Consider the following 20,296-nt stretch of genomic DNA (forward strand, 5'->3'; position numbering starts at 1 on the left):
TTCTATTATCTTACATCACGCCCAAGACAGCAGTTTTAAATATATGTTAAGGAATTTCTAGCCTGTACTTAAAAAAAGGCATTAAAAAACAGGCTGTTTTGAAGTTTGAGAATATTCATGATCTAGGTAGTTCCTCTTACAAAAGGCTAAAAGCAATTTCCATCCACGGTCACATCTGTAGCCCAATCAGACTCTTTGGGGACAGCAAAGCACTGTCCCCACTGTGCCGTGACCCTTCAGCCATCCAACGGCCCCTCCCATCCCAGAGACTTTATTTTCAATTCCACCCTGAAAGATAGGTGAGGCAGGTGGAAAAATTTAACGCCAGGAGAAGTGCAGTGATTTCCACCAGGACCAAATAATTACAGAATTACTGGTGGTAAGCGGTTTTCCATTCACCACCCTTCTGTGTGACAATGTAACAGAAATCGAGTGATATAAAAGAGAGTAAACTTTAACAAATTCCAGTGGACTTGCCCATTTAATAGTAAAACTTCCAGAATTGTCAAAAATCTAATAGTAAAACTTCCAGAATTGTCAAAAATCAAATATTTTCTCATTAGCTTCTTATGAAAATATAAAAAGCTGAACAGAAGAAACACATAATTAATGTACAAAATGTATTCTATTAAAAAAAAGGAGTGACTCTAAGAACACATCCTTTGGACTGGTAACCACCTTGTTTCCAAACAGGACTTCAGATCGACAGAAAGTCTCCTGTGGGCGGCAGCTTCCCAGCTGCCCGTGTTTATTGGAATATTGCTCTCTGAACACGCGTGCACTCCGGCTTGTTAAATATTTCTTCTTCTGTTTCTGGAGTTAGTTGGATATTATCCTTGACTGGAGACAGAGGATCTGGCTTCTTACAAGAAGGAAGCTTTTCAGAATCTCTGCAAAATATAACAGAATAAAATGGACTTGGTGCTTTTAGACAGTGACTGTGGAAGAGAACGGCCCACCTGCCCCAGACTGCGGCATGGCGGGAGGACGAGACCCCTGGTGCATGATTGGCCTGAGCTCACCGTATGCACAGCCGGGCTCCGAGTCCATCCAACGAAACCTGCCTCACGGCGCCCCTTCCTGCTTTCCAACGACCTTTCAAAGCAGGCGCTGGGTCACTACTCACAACTACAGACCAGCTGAGGGAGAATGACTCCCATGAGGAAAGGAGTTCCTGTCTACTTAGCATTCCTCTCAAGTTTTGCTAAGAACCAGTGCAAATGAGGCGTGAACGACTGTTTCAGCCTTCGCTCCCCTGGTTGTGTGTGTTTTGCTGGAAAAGGGTATTTGCAGTCTCCACCTCCATGTACTTACGGTAAAAAAAAGTACTTAAGGGCTTTTTTTAAGTACTTAAGAATGTTCTGACTTAAGAACATTCTTGACAAAGTAGTAAAAATCATTCAGTTCATTAAATCTCGATCCTCTCAACTTGTTACTATCCTGCGACAAAAAGGGAAACACGCTCCGTGCCCTTTGCTGGACACTGACTTCTGTGCCGGACACTGAAATCTGGTCACCGTCTCAAGGAAAAGCGCCTGTAACTGTTCAGATTTAGGCATTTGGCAGAGAGCTGCTCTAAGATGAACTTCGAGAGCCTGTAAGTGACTTCAAAGAAAGCAACAGAAGCATTTCTTACCAATGTTAACATTTCAGCTTTCAAGTGAAAATACGAATTTGGGAAAACTCAAATTTGCCACCCAACACCGTCCAAATACGCAAAGACTTTGATGATAAGATTGTGTGTACATTTTTTAATACTGGACATTAAAATGGGTCAATATTTGAAAAATAAGCACAACCCTTTCCAAATGGGTGGCTCACGATGCTGGGGAATCGTGTGTGAGTAACAGGCGCACTCAAACGCCATAGGGACCCAGGGACTGGGGCCCAAGGCCAAGTCCACCGACGGCGTTTCAGTCTGCGGGGCCATGGCTTCAAAGCTACTGCTCGATGGGTTTTGATGTAACATCCAAAAGAAAACTTACAATTCAATAACAAGGCCATGAAAATAAAATCTGCACTTTCAAAGCACAAATACGTGCGCGGGCAGATTTTCCTTGTGCACTTTAACCAGAACAAGACGCCGTAACAGACCAAACGCAGTGGTGGACGTAAGGTTCAAGCTCAGTTCCATTGCACCAGGTAGTAAAGGTTTGCAAAAATGTAAAAGCAATGTCACTCTTCTAACATTCTGGGCTTAGAAAATAGCTGTATTTTTTAGGAAAGAATATACCATTGATTTTAATACTTAATGAACTTACTGTTTAAATATAAATATTTTTAATGTGCCCATTTTAATTAAAATTTTTTTCATTTACTGATTTGAGAGAGGGAGAAGCGGGGGAGAGAGAGGGGGATTTGTTGTTACACATATTTATGCCTTCACTGTTTGCTTCTTGTATGTGCCCTGACCGGAGGTGGACCCACAACCTGGGCGAATCGGGACGACGCTGGGACCATCTGAGCTGACGGGCCAGGGCCATTTTAACTCCTAAAATGGTGCAGACACGTACTACACAGAGACCAACGTGTTTTGGGATCCTCAGTGAGTTTTAAGACTATAAAGGGTTCCTGAAGGCAAAAAGTTTGAGAACTGCTGCTGTGTGGTTTAATCCTAGACTTTACACAATGTAAAATAAGAAAAAAAATTGTCCAGCATTAACTCACTTATAAAGTGTTTCCACTCATACCATTTCATCTGACTGTGACATTTCTATTAGGTAAGGCTTAATCTTACCACACTCATATGATTTTTCTGTTTTTCACTTTTAATCTTAGCAGTCTAACAGAAGGAAGTATTGTGGTTCAAAAAGTGCAGCTATGCAGAGGGTCAAATAATTTGAAAGTGTCTGCCACATACATTAGAAATCTGACCAATTGCTCTCGGAAACGCAGTGACTCCCCCCATTTCGGATGTGACAACGTAGGGAAACAAACTGCTTTACGGCAGAAAGTACCATTAGCTTCCCGCCCCCTGAGTCTTGAACAACTCTGCTCTCATGGCATTGCTGGGAGGTAAGAAGGAAAGACAGCGGGGCGCACAGGCTGGACGGAGCCCCCCAGGGCCAGGCTGAGAACCCCAGGCTTCTCACTCGGCCATCTCTCCACTGAACGGAGGTGCAGACATTGAAGTGAAAACACAGAGTCACTGAAGGAAATGAGGAAGGAGAATTCTGTTAGGTAAGAGAAAAAGAAATTGATTAAAAGAGTTGGGAGAAGGCCTGAAATTACAGAAAAAAGTAACGCATCCTATTTTAGAGTAAGTAACAAGACAACTCACTTTTTAAATCCAAAATTCTTCCAGAGCTCATTGATTTTCATCTGGAGTCCCGGCCTGTTCTCGGCGTCGTGGTGCTTCCTCTTCTGGACGCTCGCCAGCTTCTTGCTCAGCCCACTGGCTCTGGCAGGCGCCAGAGGTTTGATCTTGGTTGTTGAAAGGTTGCCCGTAGAACTGGATTTATACAGCCCAGGAGCCTGAGGATTAAATGCTCATTTTAACACTGTTCCGTTAAAGCAGCTATCTTTAGCTAACTTCACACTATTCTTTATATTCTGCACAGAAAAATAACTTACAAGGAACGAGAAAAAGTGGTTCCCGTCAGCATATCTGAACTGTAGCAGCAGCAATACCACCCTTGTGCCTCGGGGCCGTTCACAGGGGCGACTTGGAACCAGGAACTGAGATAACATCACAGTCGACCTGACGCCCAAGGTGGGTCGTGTACACAGTGTGAACACACTGAACAGAGGGAGGACTCCCGTCCCAGGCAGGACAGACGGAACATGAAATTTCATCACACTGCTCTGACCATGACAGGACATTTGAAACTCACGAACTGTTTATTTCTGGAACTTCCCCCTTAGTCCTTTCAGCCCACAGCTGACCGTGGGTGACCGAAACCGTGGGGAAGGGGCTGCTTTGCACACCCCGTGGCAGCACCTGCACCTGTTGTCTTTGCTGTTCTTACTCACTGTGCCTTGATTCCACCCAATGACATATCTTGGAGATTTTTCCATTTTACACAAAGGGCCAAATTCTGTTTCGAACAGGTCCCCTGTTTTTCCGGTGCATAAATGCGCCACTAGGTTATTTGCACCAAAGGCTGATTTTTCACTGGGTGAAACACGGGGTCACTAAAATGCTGGTTTTGGGGATAGTAACAGCGAGGCGTACAAAACAAGGTTTAAGATGAAGGAAGCCGGCGGACAGTGTATAAAGAATGAAAAGGATTAAGCAGAAAGAAAAGGGCTCAGACAACACTATGGCGATTACCAGAGGGAAAGAGGGCAGAAGAGGGTGGAAGGGGGGTGATTGGTGACAGGAGACGGGACTTGGGGCGGTGAACACACAATACAACATACAGATGGTGTGTTACAGAAGTGAACCCTGGAATCCATTAATTTTATTAACCAAAGATCCCCCAATAAACCAAATAAGATTCACACAAGAAAGGTAAGATCCTAAGTTAGGGTGTTGGTGACGGGGACAAGGCAGCGACTAAGGAATGGGAACGGCAAGGAGACACCCGAACCTGGACGGGTGGCAGTGGGTGGCTCCTTTTCTTTCTTCTGCACAAGGAGGGCTGGGCCGGCAGTGACAAAGGACAACTTTGAAACGGAGAGAGAGAGTAATATAATGTCGCATGAGGGCTACAAATAAAAATGCTCTGAGACGGAGAGGTTAGCGGTGAAGAGGGTGAGGGGTGCCGGGGGCAGAGGGGAAGGCGTATCAGGACTTTCCACCGCAACAGAAGCGCCGGGGAACCCGACAGTGCAAACCCCCCACAGTGAGGACAGCGGCAGAAAGATGGCGGTTTAACCTCTGGCCGAGCATCCTTTCGGGAAGGTGCCTTCTACTTTTCTAGCCCTGTCTCTCACTGCAAACAGTTTTCGTATTTACTTCCAGACTTTTTACTATCATTACACAATACACACATACGCACATGAACATTTTTAAGTATTCCAGCAAACAAAAATGCCACCCTAATCACATTTTTCCTTTTCACTAAAAAAATAATGTGGACATCTTTCCAACACAGGATATGTGTGGACAAGTCTTTCTCATTAAAAGGCATTAAAAATTCTTATATTATACTTTACATATCTTATATTTTACATTAATACTTTAAATAGGTTTGAGATTTACATTTATATAGTATAAGATGAGACTCTTACATGGATATGCATAGTATTTAAATTTTTTAAAAGTTTGTGCTTAAAAAAATACGTTCACTGTAGAAAAACATGAGAAGACAAAGAACAACAATAATCAAGCACAAACATGACCCTAGGTTTAAAAGTAGACTTTTTAATGTAAATAAAATTACAGGGATTCTAATTTTTAATTGTGGTTATATTTCTTATTTTCTGATAGTAATCATGCACTGCTTTTGAAATGTAAAAAAATTAAATATTTTATTACCTTGTTCCTTAGAAGTGTGTCTTTTTTTGAAATATGAGAGAAATGTAGCTTGGATTTCTGATTACCTTGATTATCGAGTGACTTAAAATTGCAATCAGATTCCTAGATCCCCCAGATCAAAAAATAAAATAAAATTAGATTTTTACTTGGATTTTTATGACACACAATCAAAACTCAAGTAAATGAGAAAACCAGTGTAAATAAAATGTAATTACTCAGAGAAGAAAGTAAAAGAAGCTGGGGAGAGAACAAAAGAAAATGAACATAATGTGGGAAGAATGAGGTTTGCCTTTGTTATTTCAAGTCACATTAAAAAAGGTAAAAAGTTTTGTTGGAGAATAAATTCTACAGAAAAAAGCACACAGTTAGAATGGCAGACTCGTCGGGACTGTTCCAGCAGCCAGCCCAAATGCAGAAACTCAGGTAAGACAAGCCCCCTCCTGGCGAGCTGCTTTCATAGGTTCCTAGCGACAAAACACTGAGCCAGTGTAGGTCCCCAGCTCTCTCTCTAATGGTCTGAGAGAGGGAGACAGACAGACAGATGGCGGCATCTTCTGTGTGCCCTGATCAGAGATGGAGCCCACAGCCTCAGTGTGCCTGGACCACACTCTAACCCACCAAGCTGCCAGGCCAGGGTCAGCGCGACATCTCTTAACTGTGCAACACGTTCGACAGTGAAGAAAACAGAGATGTCCAATGCACAGCTGCCCTTCGGAAGGACCTGGAGACCCACCCTTTGCACCCCAGCCCCTTCACCATGACTCATCCACAGACAATAACCTGATGCCCACTAGGGTCAAATCAAAAGGACAATGAATGGAAATTTGGAAGACTTACATTTTCTGCATTTTTCACAAGGGGTTTCTTTTAACATTTATCTTGGGAGTCTACACAGTATTATATATTATACTTAAAAAAAGTGGGCGACTTCCGCCAAGATGGAGGCATAGGTGGATAAGCCGTGCCTTCTCACACAACCAAGTTTAGAGACAACTCAATATTAGCAACAGAAGACACAGCCAGAACACAGAGAATTAAACTTTTCGCAAGTCCGTTAACAACAAATTCTTTAGCCTGACTGGTAAGGGGCGAAACCAGCAGCTGGTAGAGCGGGGCTGCACAGGAGGACTTGGTCAGACAGACTCAGGCCCGGAATCCAGGCGCAGGGTGGGACCTGGTGGGCAACTCAGCGAGTGACGGGCGGGGGGGGGGGGGGGGGGGGACAGCGAGGGAGCAGGGCTGCGGGTTGACTGTGGTCGAGCATTCGTGTGTAGATAGACAAGCGAGGGAGTGGGCAATTGGACGAGAGTCAGCAGCCCCAGCGGCTAGCGGTGGCGGAGGGCGCCGCCATTTTCCCGCTCTGACCCCGCCTCCACATACAGCGTCATAACCCAGCGACCAAAGTAGCCCTGCCCCTGTGAACAACCTAAGGCTCTGCTCCTCACCCACCGGCGAGAAACAGCAGAGGGAACCACCATTTCCCTGCTCTGATCCCACCTCCACATACTGAGTCACAACCCAGCGACCTGGGAGTCCAAGGCTCCACTCCTCATACTTACCGGGCACAAACAGACCAAAAATGGCTCAAGAAGATCTCAAAGCCCCAGAGCCTATAAATCTAAGCAGTGAAGAAATAGCAAAACTCGCAGACGCACAGTTTAAAACACTGGTGATCAGGATCCTCACAGAACTGGTTGATAATAGCCACAAATTAGACAAACATATGAAGGCGAAACTAATTGAAATGCATGGAATTGCACAGGAAACTGTAATAGCCATTAGTAGTAGAAATATACAAACAGCCATTAGGCATCTGCAGTTCCTGAGACTGGGTAATAAATAAATGTCAGGGAACGGCTGGGTTAAAATTCCTAGCCAAATAAGGTAACTGACCAAGGCCCGCCAGATGAGACCCCCAGCTCCCACCCACCAATTAGAGACTTTCGCCGTTTTTTTTAACTTAGCAACCTGGCTAATAGCTAACTGCCACATCTGCTTCTGTAACCCCGCATTCGCTTGCTCTGCCCTATAAGAACCCCGTAGTCTGTGAGCCACGCGCGACTTCCATCTGTAGCTTTAAAAGCTAATGTGACTCCGTTCACATCTAGGGAAGTTCGCCCCTGCGCAGGTAAAGCTTGGCCACCAAATTTATAATTAGACTATTATTTTGTAATCAATAAAATTAGAGATCTTTGAAACCTATCTTCGTCTCCGAGAGCGTGCATTGACTCATCTGTTGCCTACAACATTTGGAGGCCCCAGCGAGATTCGCACGTGCCCTCGGAGAACCCATCTGTATGCCGGCCCGGTAAGTATCTGGTATCTGTGAGAGATCTCTATCTGGGAAGGTCGCGGCCATCGGAGCCCTGAAGTGGAAAGGTGGGACGCCGCCGAAATTCCGCACAGGGGACCCCAAAAACTGGGAGGACGCTCTCATGGGGTCGGGGCTTTACGCTCCCGTCTGGTAGGGGAACTGCAGTCCCCGTCTGGTAGAGTTTTTTTGTGCTCTATTCTGGTAATAGGGGGAGAGGAAGAACTGGAGTGCCCCCCCCCACCCCGTCTGTTTAGGTTACGGCAGGAGATCACTTACGATTTCCGTGCTCTAACCAAAAGCGCTTGCGAAGCGCCCGCGCCCCTGAACGAGTGAGAGAGCTGAAGTTGTGTGTCACGGCTTGTTTATGCGTGAGTGGACGAGGGGAAGCCCGTTGTGTGTTCGTGTGTGAACTCTTAATTGCCTTAGTCCTACTAGGTCTCAAGACTGTTAACGTCTCACGTCGGAAATCAAAGATGGGACAAGGAGGCTCAACACCGAGTAATGCATTAGAATGCCTTCTGAATAATTTTTCTGATTTTCAGAAGCGGGCCTGAGGGTATGGCGGGCCACCTCCAGATCCTGAGACTCTCCGGACCTTCAGTGAGTTAGAATGGCCAGCCTTTGACGTAGGATGGCCCTCTGAAGGGACTTTTAACCTCCCCCTTCTCTATGCCGTTCAAGGGGTGGTTTACAGAGTGCCCCATCCAGATCAGATGATTTATTTAGATGTTTGGGTAGATATAGCTACCGAACGACCGAAATACATACGCTGTTGTCAGTCAGGCAGAAATAGGATGCGGCAGAGCGTCTGTGTAGCTGCTAGACAAAGGCCAGGAGGGGGGAGAAAAACTCCTCTCCAGGAGCAGGAACAAAGGCAGCCGTGAGTAAATCCTGGAGAGAAAACTCCTCCCCAGGGGCAGGAACAAAGGAAGCCCCGTCTATATCTGGTATTGCCAGAGGAGCCAGAGGATTCTCTACTAGCCCCAACTGCCCCGCCTCCGTACAATCCTACCCCGCAACCCGACTCCACCACGGGGGAGGAGTTGATGAGTCCCCCCCACACCAGGAGGGGAACCCTATACGGGGCGCCCCATCCCGCGGTGGGAGGGGTCAGTGTCCCGCCTCCCGGGCCCGGACTAGTAGCTCCCGCGGTGGGAGGGGTCAGTGTCCCGCCTCCCAGGCCGGGGCTGGTGGGGGCGGCTTCCTCAGTGGGATGGGCCAACATTTTGCCTCTCCGAGAGGTGCCGCCGGGCCCTGATGCCCCGGCCTTTCATCCCCCTCGTCTAGTTTATGTCCCTTTTTCTACCAGTGATTTATATAATTGGAAACTTCAGAATCCCCCGTTCTCTGAAAAGCCCCAGGGCTTAATCTCCCTTCTAGAGACCGTTTTTAGGACCCACCAGCCTACGTGGGATGACTGCCAACAGATACTCCAAACTCTCTTCACCTCTGAAGAGAGAGAGAGAATCCTTCGAGAGGCCGAAAAGGCCGTAAGGGAAGAGGAAGGAGGGCTGGGAGGAAACCGGAGGGGGGTTGGGGATATACTCCCCAACCAGCCTCCGGACTGGGACCCAAATTCAAGTGCGGGGAGGGAAGCTCTACTCCAGTATCGCCGAGCTCTCCTGAGGGGGGTACGAGCAGCAGCCAGAAAGCCAACCAATTTCAGTAAGGTAAGTGAGGTCACCCAAGGGAGAGAGGAATCCCCAGCAGCATATTTAGAGAGGCTTCTAGAGGCTTACCGGGTGTATACCCCCCTAGACCCCCAAGCGCCAGAAAATCGCAGGCTTGTCAATATTGCCTTTGTCACACAGGCGACGTCAGATATTAGGAAGAAACTACAGAAGATTGAAGGTTTTGAAGAAGAAAACCTAAGCAAGCTGTTAGAAATTGCTCAGAAAGTTTATGTAAACAGAGATGACCCCGAGATAGGTAGAGCAAAGGAAGTAGCCAAGATCCTCATAGCAGCTCAGAAACCTGGCCGGAGGGAGAAAGGTAGGGATGGAGCCCAGCAACGGCGGGCTCCCTTAAACAAAGATCAATGTGCCTACTGCAAGGAAATAGGACATTGGAAACGAGATTGCCCTAAACGCAGAGCCAGGCCACCCGTGTTAGAGGAAAGGACCCCCGTCCTGCTTCAGACTCTAGACTGACGGGGCCGGGGCTCTATACCAGTTGGCCCCCAGGAGCCCATGGTCACTCTGAACGTCGAAGGGAAGCCAATAAATTTCCTAGTAGACACGGGGGCCACTTTTTCAGTCTTAAAGCAACCACAAGGAAAGGCACAAAAGACAACTACCAAGATCATAGGGGCTACTGGCAGAGAGGAATCTTACCCATGGACTACTGCAAGGGTCACAGACTTGGGGCTGGGCACCATAACCCATTCATTCCTAGTGGTTCCGGATTGTCCCTACCCACTGCTCGGGAGAGATTTATTGCAGAAACTTCAGGCCACCATCACTTTCAAACAGACTGAGGTGCCAGGGACCAATACTCCAGGACCTGCCCGGGTAGAGGTAACTGTGCCACTCTCAGAAGAATACCTGCTGGCAACCCTCCAGGAAGGTAAGGAGGAGAAAGGAGTACCAGAAACCCTCCTCTCTGAGATTCCCGGAGTCTGGGCAGAGACTAATCCACCAGGCCTAGCACTCCACCAACCTCCAGTGCTAGTCCAGCTAAAAAGCACTGCCAGCCCTATTCGGGTGAGACAGTACCCAGTACCCAGCCGAGCACGGCAGGGGATCGCCCAACACCTTAAGCGACTTCTAAAAGCAGGTATTCTACGGGAGTGTCAGTCAGCCTGGAATACTCCCTTGTTACCAGTACAAAAGCCTGGGACGGCGGATTACCGGCCAGTTCAAGATCTGAGGGAAGTAAATATGCGGGTAGAGACTATACATCCCACGGTGCCCAACCCATATACCCTGCTAAGTTCTTTGCCCCCGACTCATACTCACTACTCGGTACTAGATTTAAAGGACGCCTTCTTTTGCATACCGCTAGCCCGTCAAAGCCAAGAGATCTTTGCCTTTGAGTGGAATGATCCTGAAAATGGATTAGTAGGCCAGTATACCTGGACTCGCCTACCACAAGGGTTTAAAACTCACCTACCATTTTCAGTGAGGCCCTAGGTAAGGACTTGCAGGCTTTCCGCATCTCCCACCCCACGACAGTACTCCTGCAGTATGTGGATGACATCCTCATTGCGGAGAGGAGTGCGGAGAAGTGCGAGGCTGCTACTAAGGACCTACTCCGAGACCTAGAGAAGATGGGATACCGTGTGTCAGCCAAGAAAGCCCAGATTGTGACTCAAACCGTAAGTTACCTGGGGTATAACCTGCAGAATGGGCAAAGAACCTTATCCAATCAGAGGATTCAAACAGTCCTACAAATCCCAGAACCTACCACCAAGAGACAGGTACGGGAGTTTCTCGGAGCAGTAGGATACTGTCGGCTTTGGATCCTAGGTTTTGCAGAGTTGGCCCGACCACTGCACCAGCTAACTCGGGGAAAGGAAGAAAAGTTTGAATGGACTAGCGAGGCAAGAAGGGCCTTCCAGGCCCTGAAGGAGGCCCTCGTTGCGGCCCCGGCACTAGCGCTGCCGGACCTATCTAAGCCATCTCAACTATTCATAGCCGAGAAAGAAGGAACTGCATTAGGGGTGCTGTGCCAAGAGCTCGGTCCATGGAGAAGACCTGTAGCCTACCTATCAAGACTTGACCCTGTAGCTTCTGGCTGGCCAGCATGTCTGAGGGCCTTAGCGGCCACCTCTGTGTTAGTCAAAGAAGCAAGCAAGCTCACCTTAGGCCAAGACATTCAGGTAATCGGAGAGCACTATCTAGAGCAGGTCTTACGGGCACCCCCAGACAGATGGCTTTCGAATGCCCGACTGACTCAGTATCAAGCTCAGCTCCTAAATCCTCCAGCTGTGCAGTTCGTCAAAACAACCACCCTGAACCCTGCGACCTTGTTGCCCTTACCAGACGCAGCTATAACCCATAACTGCACATGGGTATTAGACTCTATCACTGGTTCCCGACCCGATTTACGGGACCAGGCCTATGACAAGCCTGATTTAGTTCTTTTTACTGATGGAAGCAGCTTCATGCGGGAAGGGCGGCGACTAGCAGGGGCGGCAGTCACCACTGAGACGAAGGTGATCTGGCAGAAGGCGTTGCCAGCTGGAACTTCAGCCCAGCGAGCTGAACTGATTGGCCTAATCCAGGCTCTGCGTCTAGCAGAAGGTAAGACCGCTAATATCTACACCGACAGCAGGTATGCTTTCGCCACCGCTCACATCCACGGAGCCATTTACAAAGAGCGTGGCCTCCTCACTGCCGGTGGGAAGGAAGTTAAGAACAAGGAAGAGATCCTGGCCCTCTTGGAAGCTATATGGCTCCCCGCTAAGGTAGCCATAATACATTGCCGAGGGCATCAGAAAGGTGAGTCACCCATCATCAGGGGAAACGAATTAGCTGACGCCGCTGCTCGGAAAGCTGCTGAGGGAGAAGTAGTTGTTCTTCCACTCATTCCACGCCTCGAAATCCCCCCAAAACTTATCTACACCCCCGAGGAAGAGCAAGTTGGTCTAAAGGCAGGGGGGGTTAAAAACTCTAAAGGGCAAATTGTACTACCTGACTCCAAGATTTTCCTTCCCCAAGGGGTCTTAAGAACAATAGCCCAAGAGTTGCATGCGAGCACACACCTCGGCCAGACCAGATTAGAACAGTTAATAAAGAAATATTATACAGGATCAAAGTTAAGAGATACAGTTCAGTCAATAACCACTAGATGTCAGACATGCGCTAAGGTAAATGCCCAGAATAAGAAGTATCCTCCCCTGGTGAGGTACCGAGGTAAGAGTCCAGGTGAGCTATGGGAAGTAGATTTCACCGAAATGGGACCAGGAAAATCTGGGTATAAGTATCTCTTAGTATTAGTAGACACTTACTCAGGTTGGACTGAAGCCTTCCCCACTAAGGGGGGAGACCGCTTCCATTGTATGCAAACTACTCCTGAGAGAAATTATCCCCAGATATGGGCTTCCATTAGCTATTGGCTCAGATAATGGCCCGGCCTTTGTCTCAAAGGTCTCCCAAGAATTGGCCAGCAAATTAATAATTGAATGGAAGCTCCATTGTATTTATAGACCCCAGAGTTCAGGACAAGTAGAAAGAATGAACAGAACTCTAAAAGAGACTATTATTAAATTAAAGGAAGAGACTGGCGAAAACTGGGTCGAGCTTCTTCCTTTTGCCTTATTCCGGGTAAGGTGTACCCCTTACGTGGGGTCTTGGACCCCATATGAAATCATGTTTGGGCAACCTGTCCCCATTATTCCCAAACTTTCCAGTGAAGAAATAGCCAGCACAAATTATAACTTCCTTAAGTCCCTCCAGGCCTTGCAGCAGGTGCGACAGGAGATACGAGTCCTACGACACCAGCCCCCAGCTGAAACGACCCAGTGGCCTACTCCTCCTGAACCAGGCCAGTGGGTGTGGATCCTCAACCACCGGCGAGGAAACCTGGAGCCACGGTGGGTCGGCCCCTTCCAGGTCCTGCTCAGCACCCTCTCTGCAGTGCGAGTTGCAGAGAAACCCTACTGGATTCATCTATCACACACAAAGCCAGCTCAGCCTCCTAGGGAACATCAAGACACATGGCGAGTCAGCAGAGATCCCGAGCGACCGCTGAGCCTAAAGTTCCTGAAACAGTAAGGTTGTTCCTGATTATAGTAACTCTGTCCATGAACCACGGGAAAGCTCTGAGCCAAGGCCTAGAACAGCAGGAGTGGGTACTCATAAGGACAGCAGATGGCACAGTCATTGCCACCAATTTTACTTGGGATACAGGCCCAGTAACTCTAAGTGCAGATTTCTCCCAGTTTTTTGGTGACAAACTTTGTGATGTTCCCGGAATGAACAGAATAGACCCATACAAACAAGGATTAGGGAATCTCTGTGAAAAGGGTGGGGGAGAAGATGGCTTAAATCGAGACCTCATCCGAACCCGGTTCTACGCTTGCCCAGAATCCCCACCAGGGAAAAGACAGACGTGTGGCAGCGCTCTTGGGGACTACTACTGTAAAGCATGGGGTTGTGAGACCCTCTCCAATGTGTGGAGCCTCGGAGGGGGAAGGGATAAAACTATCACCCTCCAAAAGGGTGAAAGATGGAATCGGAACTGCGCCACAAACGACTGTAATCCAACTGTAATAACTGTTTTAAACCCTAAAGACCCCGAATGGGCTAAAGGACGAACCTGGGGCCTCCGCCTATATATCACAGGGGATGACCCAGGAACTCTATTTACTGTAAAGAGATTACCCACCAGGGGAAGGCCCCTCCTGAGAGGAGCAGTAGGCAGATTGCCACCTCGCCCGCCCAAACCTACTGTAAGCCTAGCCGCTACGCGCTCTCCTGTCCCAAAAGGAACCAGACTCCCTCCCAGGGCAACTGAGGCCTCAGCGCAGCCTAGAGAGGAAGAGGAGAACCCTAGGCCATTCCTCCGAAGCCCACCACCCCTAGTAGGCAGGCCTCATCATCAAGGAGAGTCGGCCCTAAGCCTCTTGGAACAAGTGTTTCCTTATTTTAACTATACTATGCCAAATGTTACTGAGTCTTGTTGGTTATGCCTTAGCCCAAGGCCCCCATTCTATGTTGGCCTGGGGGTTAACTCCTCCGCAGGGGGAAATAACACTCCCATCACAATGCGCCTTCCCCCAGGGAAAAGACAGGTGGAAGGTCTTGAACAATGTGAATTTGAAGGTACCATCACATTAGCAGAGTTTCATGGACAGGGAACCTGTTACTTGTTAGCTAATTTCACCCTTAACAATTCAAGTTATGCAGATTACTGTCTCAACCTAGTATACATACCAAAGACCCCAGGAACACTGACTGTAACAAAAGCCCCAGAAGGGCTATGGTTTATATGTACCCAAGGTATTTTTAAATGTCTAGTTCCTACTAACCCAGAACTTTGTGTTAGTGCGTATATTATTCCCCAAGTATACCTGTATGGAGGGGATCCCGACTTTGTACTACGACCCCCTTCCAGAGTCAAGTGGACTCCATTGCTCATACCCATAGCTGCCACTATTGGTATAATTGGATCAGCAGCTGTTGGAGCGGGGGCACTAATCCATGGGGAGGATAGCCTTAGACGGTTATCACAGACATTCTTTAAAGACGTCTCCCTGCTCCAGGAACAAGTAATGTACCTAGAACGCCAAGTAGACTCCTTAGCTGAGGTAGCACTTCAGAACCGAAGGGGGCTTGATCTTGTGTTTCTTCAACAAGGAGGATTATGTGCAGCCTTAGGGGAAGAGTGCTGTTTTTATGCCAACCATTCGGGGGTAATCAGAGAAAGCATAAAGATGCTAACCAAGAGACTAAAAGAAAGAGAACAAGAGGAACAGACCTCTTCATGGTATGCCTCTCTGTTTAAAGCTTCCCCTTGGCTGACCACGCTTATTTCCGCATTAGCTGGCCCTATACTTATCCTATTGCTTGCCCTGACTGCAGGACCCTGGATCTTGAATAAGATTTTTGCATTCATCAGGGACAGGATTGATGCCATCAAGCTTATGGTATTGTCCCAACCATATACTATCCTGCCTCAAGATGACCGGCAGTCAATGGTTTAACTGCTACCTAACCGGAGGGGGGAATGTAATAGCCATTAGTAGTAGAAACATACAAACAGCCATTAGGCATCTGCAGTTCCTGAGACTGGGTAATAAATAAATGTCAGGGAACGGCTGGGTTAAAATTCCTAGCCAAATAAGGTAACTGACCAAGGCCCGCCAGATGAGACCCCCAGCTCCCACCCACCAATTAGAGACTTTCGCCGTTTTTTTTAACTTAGCAACCTGGCTAATAGCTAACTGCCACATCTGCTTCTGTAACCCCGCATTCGCTTGCTCTGCCCTATAAGAACCCCGTAGTCTGTGAGCCACGCGCGACTTCCATCTGTAGCTTTAAAAGCTAATGTGACTCCGTTCACATCTAGGGAAGTTCGCCCCTGCGCAGGTAAAGCTTGGCCACCAAATTTATAATTAGACTATTACTTTATAATCAATAAAATTAGAGATCTTTGAAACCTATCTTCGTCTCCGAGAGCATGCATTGACTCATCTGTTGCCTACAACAAAACCAATACGGATGAAAAGGAAACTGGGACTCAAATCAATGGAGTGGACCAGAAGAAAGCAAATAATGGCCAAACAGAAAAGAGTCAAGAAGCAAGAATTCAAAGAAATGAGGAGAGGCTTAGGAACCTCCAGGACATCTTTAAATGCTCCAACATCCGAATTATAGGGGTACCAGAAGGGGGAAAGGCACAGCCACCAGTGGAAAACTTATTTGAACAAATAATAAAGGAGAATTTCCCCAATCTGGCAAAGGAAATAGACTTCCAGGAAATCCAGGAAGCTCAGAGAGTCCCAAAGAAGGTGGACCCAAGAAGGAACACACCAAGGCACATCATCATTACATTAGCCAAGATGAAAATGAAGGAGAGAATCCTAGAAGCAGCAAGAGCTAAGGGGACAGTCACCTATAAAGGAGTCCCCAGCAGACTGTCAGCAGATTTCTCAAAAGAGACCTTGCAGGCAAGAAGGGGCTGGAAAGAGGTATTCCAAGTCATGAAATCCAAAGACCTACAACCAAGATTGCTCTATCCAGAAAAACTTTCATTTAGAATGGAAGGACAGATAAGGTGCTTCTCAGATAAGATCAAATTCAAGGAGTTCATCATCACCAAGCCCTTATTCTATGAAATGTTAAAGGGACTTATCTAAGAAAAAGAAGTTAAAAAAAACATAAACAGTGAAAGGACAACAAACTCACAGTTATTAACAACCACACCTAAAACAAAAGCAAACTAAAAGGACAGCTAGATCAGGAGTGGAAACATAGAAATGAAGATCTCAAGGAGGGTTAGCAAGAGGGGAATGGGAGGAGGAGAAGGGGGGAGAAGGTACAGAAAATAAGTAGCATAGACAGTAGATAGAAAATAGATGGGGGGCGGGGCAAGAATAGCATGGGAAATATAGAATCTAAAGAACTTGAGACACATGGACATAAAATAAAGGGGGGGTAATGGTGGGGATGGGGGGGTAGGGTGGAGGGGAATGAAGGGGGGGAATAGAACAACTGCAACAGCATAATCAATAAAAAATAAAAAAACAATAAAGATTAGATTACCCCCCCCCCCAAAAAAAAAGTGAAAAACACTCCATTAACTTGGGTTGCAACTCATCGGAACTCTAATACTTTTCACTGACAGCCAAACAGCAGGGATGACTCAGGTCTGAAGCATTTCTTCAAAGAAGACCTCCAGTGAGACCCTCAGATGGGGGTCACTGAACCAACTGGGGCGCTGCATTTCAGGGGCCACCGGCGGAGGCTCCCAAAGAGGAGTGTTCTCCTCGGAGCCACATCGCAGGCACTGACACCCAGGCCAAGCCCCGGTGTCACGGGGCTTTCTGAAACGCCTACTGAGTCAGGGACAGATGGTCCAGTTTGCATTAGTGACTCGTTTATCCTAGGAGGGAGGCACTACATCCGGGGCAGAGGTGACACACAGCAGACTTTCTAGTCCGCTGTCTTTTTGGTTCACATTTCTGTAGCGAATTAGCACAAGGACCGGTGGGCCCACAGCCTGCAAGCAGGCCAGGCCTCTGGGTGGCACGAGGCTACGGGCGGCAGAGTGAGGGCCTGCCTCGGGAAAGAGGGACTCAAACGCCCCAGGGGCGCCGCAGACTTAAAAGTGCCCTCCCGGTACATGGGGATGTTTTCACCAAAGATGGTCCACCGGGGGAAGGGGGGGCACCCACGAGGTGCCGGAGAGCCCTCCGGGTGGAGGGAAACAGGGAGAAGACGGCATTCAAGGGGAGGGACCGGCCCAAGACCCCACGGCGAGAGGGAAAGAAGCAAAGGGCCGCAAGGCAGCCCTGCAGGAGGTCGGCTTCCTCTACAAATGAAAAACGCCCCAGGGAACAGGCTGGGATTCCAGTCGATAAACTGAGCTGGGCTTTCTCCAAGTGAAAACAGCCTGTCTCCACATTTTCACTTGGTTCTTTGATGCAATTAGAGCCCAAATACAAGTCAAGTCTCCTCTGGAACCTAAATATTTTCCTTTTGATAAACACCAGCTCTGCTGATTTGTTCAAGGCTGCCCATCACTGGGCTCGACCAGACACCCACTTCCACCGAGGCTGCAGCTGTCCTCACAGCCGGGGAACCGGAGTCAGTAGATACAAAAGGAAGTGTGTTACACCGACACGTGTCATCTGAGACACCCCGAGTGAGGGAGTGGGGTCTGCTGAGGTAACTCGGACCCGAAAAAAGCTATTATGTTATCTTGTCATTTTGAAACACAGTGTCACTGGGGCTTATGGACAGCACTGACTGAGGGTTTTGATTGTAAGTCAGATGAAAAGGTATGGTGTAAATAAAAAATGGTTAGGATGCTTTTATGAATTTAAAACAATATAAAGTCACTTGTTTCTGTTTTGTTACAAAGGGCAAGTTTAAGAAGAAGAGGAGGAAATGAAAATACATTTCTGAAGTGCTAAAACTTAAGATGGACACCACGGCATTAGCAGGGCCATTTCCTCACAAGGCTTTAAATGGCCTCTGAATTCAAGGGCAAATTAAGGAATAAAGATTAAATGTATAACAACTTGTCATTCTGCTGAGGTCTTCACTGCTCCACCACTTGACACAGTGACTCAAACAGTACAGTTAGATCGATGGGTAAGAGTCTAAAATCCGAAGGACACAGAGAAGTCCTTCAGATGAAGAAAATGTGAATTTTCTATACAATAATATCTAGAATGAAAAATTGATAGCCAATCATTTCTCCAACATAGGCAAACTTTTCTCAATTCCATGATAAATACCCTACTTTGTTTTACATATACTTTTAAGAGCAAAGGTTTCATAATGTGACTTACCTCTGAATTGAAGTCCTTGCTAGAAGGCTGAGAAAGTTCTGATGCGCTTAGGCTGAGGGGTGACGATTCTGCGCTTTCTGGGGACGGTGAAGGCCCCCCGACGTCACACGAGGGATGCGTGTCATCCCCAAACTCGCCACTCTTCACCTGAGACACATCAGGCGTCTTGTGCTCAGGCAGGGAGCCGGTGGAACCAGCCTTTCTCTGGAACCGGTGAGATGTGGTGCTTGGAGAGGGGCTTGGGGTTCTCGAAAAATCTCTAAGACTTCCAGACCAACTAAAACAACTTCTTAGTGTCCCCAGGGTGAGTGGTGAAACGGTCCTTGTGAATTTGCTGGTCTTAAAGGACCGAGACTCTTCATCGTCGGCAACCACAGTTACATCACCTGGCATCTGATCATTTGAGTTCTGTGCTACATTCCTATCACCCAACCTCCTGCCCTCCAGACAACCCGATTCATTTAGATCGACCAGCTTCTTGCCCTCCAGAACACCTGATTCATTTAGATCACCCAGCTTCCTGCCCTCCAGACAACCCGATTCATTTAGATCGCCCAGCTTCCTGCCCTCCAGACAATCCAATTCATTTAGATCGACCAGCTTCCTGCCTTCCAGACAACCCGATTCATTTAGATCGACCAGCTTCCTGCCCTCCAGACAACCCGATTCATTTAGATCGACCAGCTTCTTGCCCTCCAGAACACCCGATTCATTTAGATCACCCAGCTTCCTGCCTTCCAGACAAACCGACTCATTTAGATCGACCAGCTTCTTGCCCTCCAGAGAATCCGACTCATTTAGACTGGTCTTTTTGTCTACAACAGCAGTTTCATCTAGAGGCTGACTGCTTGCTTTCTTTGACAGACAGTCCACAGAATCCAGAGAATTACAAAAAAACCTAACAGAAAAAAATAACAGAAAGATTGCATAAGTATTTTAGTTTTCTCACAAGGTCATAAGATTCAGAGAATGGCCCAGTTTGTTTTTAAAACAAAGTCTCATCAATACATAACTTCATAAAAAAGGCAAAATAGAGCTCTTCTGATTACGCCAACAGGCACACATTTAGGAATTTTATTTCTACGATCAATTTTTAAGGTGTTCTAAAAGCAGTGTGTTTGGAGCTTGTGTATTTTACTACATTCCTTGTTAACTAAGGCCATACACAATAAAAACTGGGGCTGTACTAAATCTGCCCCTGCCCCGTCAGACGCCATGTTTACAGTTTACACAGCACAGCAGACGGACCGCATTCTGGACGTGCCACCATACCTGCTCCTGGTCCCTGGAACCACGACCGCGCCGCCTTCCTCGTTTTTTCTCTGTAGAAATGCTGCAAACTTATTTCTGGCCGTGGGGGGTGCGCTTGAGCTTTTTTTAACAGCAGTTGCACCCACTGGGTCGGGCATACACACTCTCGGAGACCTCGGTGACTTACTGCCATCACAGCTGCTCCCCTTGGTCTTCTTCGGAAGTGAAAGAGAGTACTGGCTCAGCAGGTCATCTTCCCACAGCCCTTCTGGAGAAGAAAAGAGCGGTAACCCGCGTTCTCGTGCAGCTGGAGACCTGGCTTTTGCCTCCAGTTCACATCCTTGGT

At 47.6% G+C, this 20,296-nt stretch overlaps 1 protein-coding gene across 3 annotated transcripts in view; it reads right to left on the minus strand.

The window, feature by feature from the left end:
• Positions 1–517: 517 nt before the first annotated feature.
• The window catches only part of EXO1 (exonuclease 1), a 36,036-nt gene continuing 16,257 nt past the window's right edge, over positions 518–20,296 (minus strand). For 2 of the 3 annotated variants that reach the window (XM_053659621.1, XM_053659619.1), the window contains exons 10-14: positions 19,972–20,218; positions 18,700–19,597; positions 5,423–5,524; positions 3,281–3,474; positions 518–890 (exon numbers count right to left, since the gene is read on the minus strand). In XM_053659621.1, coding sequence (XP_053515596.1) covers positions 749–890; positions 3,281–3,474; positions 5,423–5,524; positions 18,700–19,597; positions 19,972–20,218 — 1,583 coding nt within the window. In that variant the 3' untranslated portion in view covers positions 518–748. The remainder of the gene's footprint in view (positions 891–3,280; positions 3,475–5,422; positions 5,525–18,699; positions 19,598–19,971; positions 20,219–20,296) is intronic. The other variant, XM_053659622.1, reaches the window with a different exon arrangement.

The sequence above is a fragment of the Artibeus jamaicensis genome, unplaced genomic scaffold (genome assembly GCF_021234435.1).
Source record: "Artibeus jamaicensis isolate MK-2021 breed Jamaican fruit bat unplaced genomic scaffold, CSHL_Jam_final scaffold_754, whole genome shotgun sequence".
Classification (NCBI taxonomy): domain Eukaryota; kingdom Metazoa; phylum Chordata; class Mammalia; order Chiroptera; family Phyllostomidae; genus Artibeus; species Artibeus jamaicensis.